The sequence below is a fragment of the Arabidopsis lyrata genome (assembly GCF_000004255.2).
Source record: "Arabidopsis lyrata subsp. lyrata unplaced genomic scaffold ARALYscaffold_5, whole genome shotgun sequence".
NCBI lineage: Eukaryota > Viridiplantae > Streptophyta > Magnoliopsida > Brassicales > Brassicaceae > Arabidopsis > Arabidopsis lyrata.
Window position 1 is genome coordinate 11,621,991 of NW_003302551.1, and position 11,167 is coordinate 11,633,157.

At 31.4% G+C, this 11,167-nt stretch overlaps 1 protein-coding gene across 1 annotated transcript; it reads right to left on the bottom strand.

The window, feature by feature from the left end:
* Positions 1-2,343: 2,343 nt before the first annotated feature.
* Positions 2,344-4,289, bottom strand: LOC9311774 (xyloglucan endotransglucosylase/hydrolase protein 31). The gene is made up of 4 exons (XM_021026712.1): positions 3,928-4,289; positions 3,438-3,538; positions 3,126-3,343; positions 2,344-3,041 (listed from the first exon to the last, which is right to left on the bottom strand). The coding sequence occupies exons 1-4, from the start codon at positions 4,127-4,129 to the stop codon at positions 2,681-2,683; spliced, it is 882 nt and encodes a 293-aa protein (XP_020882371.1). The 5' UTR covers positions 4,130-4,289; the 3' UTR covers positions 2,344-2,680.
* Positions 4,290-11,167: the final 6,878 nt, after the last annotated feature.

Below are 11,167 nucleotides of genomic sequence, written 5' to 3' on the forward strand. Positions count from 1 at the left end.
CCAAATATTAGAAATTTTGTATCCGATTCTATGCAAAGTATTGAAAAATACTCAAAAAATCTATAAAACCCAAGTATTTTAACCCTGAATCTAACCCAAAGTAGCTAAAACACCCGAAAATATCTTAACACTTAGGTTATTACAAGTATAAATATTACTAATATTTTATAACTATGTACTTATATTTTGGGTATGTTCGGGTACTTGTACGGGTTCGAGTTCGGGTCGGGTTCGGGTTCGGGTTTTTGGGTTTTCGGGTTCGGGTTTTTGGGTTTTCGGGTTGTGAAGTTTAGAATCCGTTCGGGTATTTAAAAACTTCGGGTTCGGGTTCGGGTCGGATTTTTCGGGTCGGGTTCAGTTCGGTTCTTCGGGTTTGGGTATTATGCCTAGGCCTAGACTAAATGTAGCTTTTCTGAAATGGAGATAGAGATAATAGGACTATTCATCTTGTTTAAGCTGTTGTAGAAATAGATTTGGGGATTTGGTGTTTTCATTTGGGAAAAATCTTTTTGGACATACTAACATAGTCGTTAACGGGTGATAACGGATGTTATAGGTTCTGTTAACGAATGATGACGACATGTCTATTCTGGCCTGGTCAACGAATTCTAATGTTTCAAATGTTAGTCAACGATTAGTTCATGTTTTGAATGGCCACATATGAAGTTGATGATTAAAATGGCCACAATTTGAAAGTTGATTAACAGAGTCGTTACGGGTGATAATGGGCGTTAGAGGTTCCGTTAACGACTGATAACGGCATGTCTATTTTGGCCTGGTCAACGAATTTTCATGTCTCAAACGTTAGTCAACGTTTATTTCATGTTTTAAATGGCCACATATGAAGTTGACGTATTGATTGACCACTTTTTGAAAGTTGGGAGATAAAACGACATTTTTCCCATTTATAATATCTCTTAAAAAAATCAGTGCATGGATTGAGTCCTTTGAAATTTAATTAACCACTAACGCCAATTTAATTTTTTTAGAAAATTTCAAAAAATTGTTTAAACTCATACCAAATAAAATATAAAATCATAAAAATTTAAACTAGGTAGTAGAGCCAATTATTTGCTCTTTAGATTTATTGTGAGATACAATTAGAAAACTAGGTTTAGAGTTTTCAATTCTATTAAAAAACATTTCTTAAACAAATTTACCAATTAAACGAAAATATTAACAAAAAAAATCAATAATATCTTTTTAAGGGCTTTTTGAACTGGTCCGAGCCCAGCCAGACTGAGTCCAAAAAATTCTTTAGCCTGAACGGACTTAATCAGAAAGGTCTAATTTTTTTGGTCATATATTTAAGTCTGAACTCGCTGATTTTCAGAGTTAGTTCAGAGTCCAGACCACCCCTAGACTTTAGACCTAATTGATATGTCAAAATATAAGACGCCTTTCTATTAATGTTTTGGTACTATTAGTATATTATACAAAGTAACATAATACCAAACAAGTAATTAATTAGTTTTTGATAAACAAAAAACATCTATTTCAATTATAAACACATCATATTCCGTTAATATGTAACCAATAAAAAAAAAAATTTGTGGGGACATCTTTATCAAAGATGATGTCGACAACCGAAATACACATACAAAAAGCCAAAGAGGAAAACAACACTTTGAAATAAGACAACAACAATTAACAAGAATATATTTCTTTCAATTTTAACTTATGAGAGTAATGAAATCTTCGAGAATTTAGATTGGGCTCCACACTATTCAGTGTGTTCACTATCTCTTTCGACGTTGGGAAAAGTGGTCATCATCATCATTATCCTCATCCTTGCTCATGCACCATTAACCGTCCCTTCTAGATTCTTGATTTTGTTCAATGGCCCCTCTTCGATTTTCATTTTGCTAATGTTATAGATTATATAAAAGCTTTTTTGAAAATTTTTAAAACACACTAAAGCCGTAATTTGTTGCACTATCAATACGCTATATGTTCACCATTTCCTACCGTTTAATTTGTTTTGTTTGTGTCGAACAATATCTGCTCTAACCGCTTATTCCATGATCCATAATGAAAGTACAATGGTCCATTATTGTTTGGGGCTGCCAAGATTTTTTTGTTTATATATAAATATTTTTTCCATAATTGCTCTGTATATATATATATATATAGATAAATATATATTTAATATGCTAAAATTGATCGTCCATAATTGTATAACTATATTTAATTTCTTATAGTTATTAGACATTACACACACACACACACACACACTAAGTATTTGAACTCTTGAAGTATTTGACCACTAAGCCAAATTTATTTCCCAACCAACCACTAATCATATAATTAAGTCGATTTAGAGATTCACTTGTTAATATATAGTTCCAACAAATAATTCAAGCCACCTTCGAAAGAACAACTTGCTTTCTTTTTCTTTTTTGGTTCACACAACAATACAATACCATATATATATATATATATGTGATCACACAATATTGCAACAATTATAAGAAATATACGAAATGGAACATTACAAAGTATTGAAAAAAACAAAACCTTTTTCGTTTTAATCTCAAATCATAGAGGACCGGACGCTCAACTGCTTCAATCTAGTTTCCAGTGTGGACCCGTCACAAGACCTCCCATTATTAACTTAAATGTATGTTTTATAATTCAAAATAAAAATTATTAAAACCTTTCTTTTGTTTGTTTGTTTGTTTTAGCATTCTGGTGTTTGGGTATGGTCTCTTTTCGGGTCATGGCAATAGTTATAGACCAAGAAGTTCCTCTGTGCCCATGCCAATGCCGCCATCTGCTGCCGGCTCAACCCTTGGTTAAGGACTGGTGCAGGCGATGGCGGTCTGCATGAGCTAGAGCTATCCGCTGTGCATCCGGCTAGCTTAAAGTTTTTGTACTTAGCCACAAATGGTTGGTATCGATAGTCGGCTTTAATCCTTCCATTTTCCGTGGCCCAGTCCGATGCATCCCATATCGATCCATACACCCACATCGGTCTAGTGGGGAACGTAGCTTCATTCTTTCTATTATATGTACGTATCGGTATATCGTCTACGAAGAATCTGTGTACATGTAAAATTTGTCCAATTTAGTATATCAAACAAATAAAAAAATGTGTATACTTAACATAAGAATTCTTGACTTACACAATTTCGTTAGGGTTCCACAAAATTGCGTAATGGTGAAAATCTTGAGTAGGGTCAAACCACAAGGTAAATTTCATTTCTCTTCCGATGACATTTCGGTCGCCACTTCCTCTAGCGAATACATTCGTTTGAAGAGAATAGGGCTTCCCTGGCGTCGTCCCTAGAAACTCGATATCAACCTCGTCGTGGTCTCCAGGATGCTCTTGGTTGTTTGAGAGCTAGAAATCGAAAAAAATATTAGGAAATTTAGAATTTTAGTAACGTTTAACAACATAATTATTAGATGTTTAATTAGTTCGATCATATGCTTACGTAGAGGGATGTATCAACTCCAGCCGTGAAGCCTGGTTGGAGCTTAATGGAAGCACCAAAGTAGCCCGACCGGTATGGACGAAGAGACTTGAACCCACTCCCTGTTCATGTTCACATTTAATCAGTCAATATAATCAATTTATTACATACGACAAAAAATAATTGTTATGACTAATTATATGACTAAATTAATTTTAAAAGAATTAATTGGGAATAAAAATAATAAATATAAGCTACCGACACAGTCCTACAAGTCGTGCGGTGTATTAAATAACAATTTTATTCATTATTTACATTTTTTTTTTTTTTGTAATCGCCACTTACCTCAATTGATTCTAATCAATATTTACATTCATTAATTTTATTTTCTAATGTTTTGGTCCAAATGAATAGCATATAATCTATTAGTACATTTTATAATATGGACCAATGAATTGAGTCAATAAATTTGGTTAAAAATGAAAAGAAGAAATAACGAAAAGAAAAAGACCAGTGGATTTGTCGAGCCAAAGAGTGATAACGTCTTGCTCTCTACGTTGGTGTTGAGAGCCCCATAAAGTACGGAATTCACGATCAAAAGATGAAGTCGCTACTCGGGAACTCGGGTAGTATCCGGGTGAAGGAGAACCCTGGCTGTGACCACTACTAGGGCACAACACCAAGAGAGCTAGAAAGATAAGAGACAAAGCCATTTCTAAAGTGAACTAAAGCCTTTTGAGTGGTTACTACAAAAGGGGGAATAAACACATTTAAGAGAGACAAATATGTATGAAATGAATGAAGAAAAGTGAGAGAAGGCAGGTGTGTATAAATAGAGTTATGCGGGTCCGACAGTTATAGGAGTGAGTGACTGTTATCCGTCGATTGGATGGGCCTTTTGGATTGATCCCATGTCAAAATATGAAACATTTAATGTCAACTTACATTCATATAAACTTACATTCATATAAACTTACATTCATATATCTTTATCAAAAAAAAAAAAACTTACATCATATAATGAACTAATAAAGAAAACGAAGTAAGAAAATGAAAAATACAAGAAAAGGAAAATGAGGAAACTTATAAATTTTTCCTATATAGAGATGATTTTTTTTTTGAACAGAATATAGAGATGATATTTAAAAATTGTTTTTACTTTATTGAAAGTATAGGTACAATTAGTCCTAGTGTGCTCGTATCGTATACATATACATAGTATCACGCCATTCAAAGAGATTTTGTTCCTCTACCTCAAAAAAGTATAGATCTAAGTAGTGAAACAATGGAGGCAAACAATAGATCTAAGTCTATTTTTTCTATGACAAAGATTCTAGTGTACTCTTCTAGCAATGGGTATAATCTACAAATTTATTACCTTCCAGAGAACTTAGTTGTGCTCCCCGTAGACGCCACTGCCCTATAACATCTATCTTCACTACCATCACGATAGTCCACCAAAACGAACAAATTTAACTAAAAATTTTTTTAATGTATATTATTATACATTTTATCCCAACTATTTAATCAAATGCACTAATTAAGGATTATTTAAAACCAATATCCAAAGTAATTATGTTTTATGCATAAATTCATATTTTTGTCTAAAAATATTGTTGTCATCCAAAAATTCTCAATGGTTTTAAATCAACTAAACATGGTTCTAATAATACAGTATGGACTACTTACCATAATAAAATAAAATAATACAGTATGGACTAAACAAATATTTTACTGTAACTTAATTTTACATTTTCAGTAATGTGAAGTAAGAAACTGTCGGTTCAAAAGCATTAATAAAATTTATTTTTTAAAGGAAAAGAATGAGAACGCATAGATATAAATAGAGTACAATGAACATACCCATTTTATGACCCAGAAAAAAAAAACACACACACACATTTCACATATGAAATGACACTTTTTTAGCGGCCTATTAAAAAATGACACTATCTTTATTAATATAAATTTGAACCCATTTCATTTGAGTTTCTGTTTTTTTTTTTCTTTTAAATATTAGGATAAAGTCGAAGATGTAACATGTTTGGTCAATTTCCTATCGGAGGTCACATGCATGGATAAGAAACTAGATCAATCCAATGTAGTTTCATAGCTTTTTAAATTATGATAGTTTTATCAATAAATCTAGCTCAACTCTAAAAGTTTATAAAAATCTGCATGTAAATCAATACACAATTGTTTTGCAAACGGAACTTAAAATTTTACTGGAAAGAAAGGGATATGTATTTCTTTATCCAATTATAATATGTATTCAGGCTAAGTCGAGAGTTGAAAATAAGGTTAGTTTGACTTCTTTTTTTGACGTTGTAGTTAATTGACATAATTATAAGTAATATAGACACAGATTTCCTGACGTAGCAGTTTATTTAAAAATACAGTATAATGGAGAAATAAATAAATAGATAAAGAGAAATTAGATTATTGTTTTGTGGAAGTCCCACCACTAGTTTGCCCAATAATTAATTGATCCTTTTATATAATGTATAGGATTTAAATTTGTAAGGATTATAAATTATTGCAACTAATGGACAAGTTTACTACTTTGAATTAATTATCTTTGATTTGAACGTGCATAAAAGATAATGAAAAAATTATGAAATTTAAGATTCTTGTTTACGTATTATAATTAATATCAAAAAGTTTCAAACCATGTACATATTCATGAGTTAGAGTATCTTAATTAATAGTATATGAAATAAGTTCGAGACGGATTTTTGGATCTATCTGACGGTTGAATTTGTCTTCATTGGAGATTCAATGGTTATGATAATGCTCTAGCTGCCGGTTAGGGTGATCTAATAACTTGGTCATGATAACTTCAAAAACAACAAAAGCGAGGTTAACAAAAAAAGAAAAGAAAAAAGACAAAAGCAAGGTTAACATAACTAAAGTATAGAATCGGTAACTGTCCATAAAAAGTATAACTTTTTGTGGCTTAATATATTTTATTATCTAACATTTGAAGTTAGTTCAACAAAAATTTAAAAAAAAAAAAACATTTGAAGTTGGTTATGGTATTGGAATTGGACATGTTGATAATAAAATCAGGTAGCTTAGGTAGTTAGGTGCATGAATCATGCCGAGAAAAGCTACTTAATGTACGGAAATTAATATTAACTATAACATGATTCACTATTAATAATCAGAAAGAGAACAAATAATCATCAATAGTTTGATGTCAAAACAATAACAATTTCAAATTTACCGATGCCGATTAGTGTTAGATATTTCAGAAAAGAATAAATATTACTATTGTACTTATGTAGGATGGATTCTAAGGAAGTCCATTTCTGCAAATACAAAAACAGATAAAATAAATGTTTGGTGAGGTTTGTTGTAAGTAAATCTAACAAGTTTTAAAATCTAAATCATCAAAGCAGGATAACATTAATTTTTGGTTGGCTAAAGAAGTGTTTCTTATCTAATAATTCAATATTTTTTTTGTCAAAGCTTAACTACTATCACATTCTGGACCTTCGATAAACTTTGACCATTAACATGCAAAAACTGCGTTAACTAGTAATCGAACCCCTTACCTTCTATAAAATATTAATGCATTGGTCAACCATTGGATCAAAGAGACTTCCACATAGAAAATTGTTTTGAAATTAGTACTTGTGGATTGTATATTGTATCAGATTTGCACATATTAGATATCACAATTATCCTCAAATTAGAGTTATCTTAAAAAATAAAAACAAATGATATTTGGGGTTAAAAATTAATTAAAAATGTTTTATTCAATTTAGATTTTCAGTAAAAAAAAAAAGCAAATGATAAAATTAGATACTTGGTTAATAAAAATCAAATTATACAATTGTTAAAACATATTTTTTCAGTGGACATTATTTTGATGATAAAATATAATCCACAAAATTAACATTCCACCCACTATGAACCAATTAATTTTCACAAGAACAATTCCCACCCAACATGTACCAAATACTTTACATGGGAATCGATCAGTAAGTGTATAACTTAGACTAAATAATGTCGACGAGTACCATCCACCAATAGCCGAAGAATGTTACAATGGATCCGTTGAAAGTATTTATGATAGACAATGAATGGTTTTTGTTGAAAATATTTGGTCAATGGTACATGATGTTGGGAACATTTATTTGGTCAATCTATTTTCACGTATTTTGTTTATTAAAATTTTTAATCAACTAAAAACATTAATTTCTAAACTTTTAGAGAATCTAAATTGAACGAACTGAATGTTTTTTTTTTCTATCAGCTGGTTTTTGTTTTTTTAATTTTCTTAAGAAGAAAAATGTCTACTTACCTTTTCTTTTTGTTTTTTTGGATAATCGATAGGGGACAATTGACCCCTATACTTTATTATTAAAAAATAAAAAAACTTATAAACGGACATTACGTGGGTATGCATATCAGTTCATATGAAAATACTTATAAACGGACATTACGTAGGTATATAGATCCGTTAATATCCGAATATACATCAAACGAATGAAAACTAAGCGGTAAGGAAAACGCATAGTTTGCTAATGCGCCAGCTAGACGATTAGCTTCTCTATACACATGAGAATTACGGACTATCCAGTCTCTCGATATAAAGTCATTGCATAAATATAATATGAAAGACAGCGGATGATCCCTATCGTAAGAAAACCCAATAATCCCCGTCGTTAGAAAATCCACAAAATTGTGGATAAACGTCCACTAACCTTTCATTAAGTAAAACAATATTATTTCTTCAAATTATTACTATAAATTACCCATTTTAATTTTATCTCTACTTTTAAAAGTTAAAACTACCTAATTGTAATAAATTATCCTTAAACTTTTTGATCCTACTTTTCTATATCACAAATCCAATAACAGTAAAACTATACTTCTATTTAATTTATACTAAGTACCATGATTAAATAAGGTTCCCTTAAAATTTTCAGAAAATAACTTTGCAGATAAATAATTTGAGTGGGGGGAAATATTGGAATCTAAAGCTTAATTAGAAATGTGCTTACCGACAAAATGTGAGTGGGAAAAATATTGGAATCTAAGCTTAATTAAGTCGTGTCACATTGTCAATTCAACCATTGTGAAGAACATTCTATTCTCTTCGGTATTGAGAGTAAGAACAAATATTTTCACTTATAAATTCTATAATCATAGATAGTGTTTTTTTTTTTTCATAAGAAAACATTAATCTTTTCAATTCTACACGTAAAGTACGTTAAGTGTTTCACTGTAAGAGACTACTAATGCAACTAAAACATATAAACAACTAAATCTGGTTTGCGGAGAAAAAGAACTAACTAAATCTGGTAGGTATTATCAACAAAATAGCGTTGAGATTTGTCGGTAGAGCAAGAAGACTTTTGATCTTGTAAGTTGAGCAGTCATGATCTCAGATATTAAATTTAACCCTAGTTGCTTATAAAAGTTAGATGATGAAAGTTTTGCATGGAAAGACGTCAATATATATTATAAATTCGTTTCGAGGTGCACATTTAAATTGTTAAAATTGGTATCAAGTTCTTTAACTTTAACTTTGGTATCATAGAATTCCATTTATTAACAAATTAATGAAGGTTAGCGTACGTACTGAATTAGGTAGATGACGTTTATCTGGGAAGAAATTTGGTGAATATAACTTTGCAAATAAAGTTTTGGTGATACGCTATTTTCTCACGTAGTAGCGATGCAAGTATAATTTTTGTTTTTGTAAAAGTGCAATGCAAGAATATAACTTTTACGTGCAATCTGTGGAGGCGTTTTGTTCTTTTTCATTTTAGTGATATATATATAAATTGTTAGTAGTCGACAGATATAGCATAATATTTTTGTAAAAATTATTTACAACTTTCCAAAATCACCATAATTAACAGAGAAGACACTCAATTTTTTTTACCGAGATTTTTGATGTAACTATGGGGGAAAATATTTTAGTTTAGCAAAAATATCATAATTTTTACGAAATTCTCATTTGTTTCGTAATTTACAAAAAAAAAAAAATGCTATTGCCTATCTTTATTTTCATGAATGACATACTATTTTACTATTATAGTGATCGACATGTAGAGATGGAGATAAAATAAACAAGAATACTTTCGTATAGAATCGCTACGACTCTACGAGAGCCGACGGATGAATATTAGTTCATGATGAAGACGAAGGTCAGGGTATTAACCAAAAATCTTGTTAATATTCTACTCATTTTAGATGCTAAACTAGAAATTATATACTGCTATTATCCACTAATGAACGGTCTGTTTTTATATTTTAAGATAAACTATATCTAAAAATAGCAAAATTATTATACAGGAGAGCGTGTGAGTTCTACTCGCGTTTCTCTCCTCTCTCCTCCTATTTTTTGATCGTAATCTCATGCACCGTGTAAGGGATTTCCTCCGACGATTCTGGCGTCGATGAGGAACCCATGGTCTATAGCGCGTCATCCGTAGTCCGTTGTACCTTACCGGCGAAATCTCCAGATCGAAATCAAGAGAGTTCGTGGCAGGGAAAAGCTTATGTGGGACGCTACCGGTAAGAGCTCTATCGGCAGTGTGGCGACGTGGAGTGAAGAATGAGGTTTTCGACGGGGAATGAGAAAAGTCGGCGGTTAGTTCTTGACAATTGGAGACGCATGAGGTTCTGTTACGGCCCGTGTTTTGATGGGGAGGCAGAGCCGGTCCGGAGGGCAAGCAAGTGAAGCCATCGCTTAGGGTCTCACATTATAAAATTTTTTTTTTGGGAGAATTTTTTTTTTTACATTAACAAAAAGGCCTAAATTTTTAGTTATGCGTAGGGTATCAAAGAAAATTTTGAAACTTTGGACCGGCCCTGTGGGAAGGTCTACGGCCGGTAAGGCAAAGCTATGCAACCGTCGATGGTTGTCTTCTTCTACTCCCTACTACTTTATCTCTCTCACGACTGAACTGTAGTTTTTCGATGGTACGGTTTTGATCGGTTCTTCTTCTTTCTCTTCATAGCTCTATGGTTGCGGGATGGCGATGGTCCAGTGTCTTCTACGTTCGACTCCCATCTTCCTGGCTCACCGGTGGTCCTGTTTCGGCGAGTATCCGCTGATTCGTGGGAAGGCGGCTCGAACGGTTTTCCGATAGAAGATTAGGGTTTATGTGTTCTTGGTTTAAATCGGTTATCTGCTAAGTTAGATTGGTTTTATTTTCGGATCGGTTTTGGTTTGGTTTCCTGGTTTGGATGGTGTAATTGGATTGGATCCTAAGAGCATGATTATGGGTGGGTTCTTAGTATTTGCTCTTAGCAATATTTAAATAATTTATTTGTAAAAGTGATTGTTAAGAGATAATATTTTTGAGTTAAGATTTTTGTGTGATTAATGGTAGGCTCTTAACATGTGGTTCTTAAAAAAAAATTAATATAAAACAAAAATTCATAATTATAGAAAATTTAATAATTGTTACAAATTAAAAAAATTATAACATACATGAGATACAATTTATAACATACATAACATAAAGCATAAATGTTTTAAACTTAAGGGTATTGCTGTTTGGCCTATTCCGAAAATAGCCCAATTGACATATGTTTTTAATAAAATTGTAAGCTTTTACAAAAGAAAAATAAAAAATAATAGAAAAAGTATCTCATATTTAAAGATATTTTTTTTAACAAAAATGAGGAGATAATAAATTAAACTAAATTTAAGTAAATAAAATGAAAAGGACAGATAACAATAAGTCATTAAAATATAATAAAATATGTGATATTAAATAAAAACA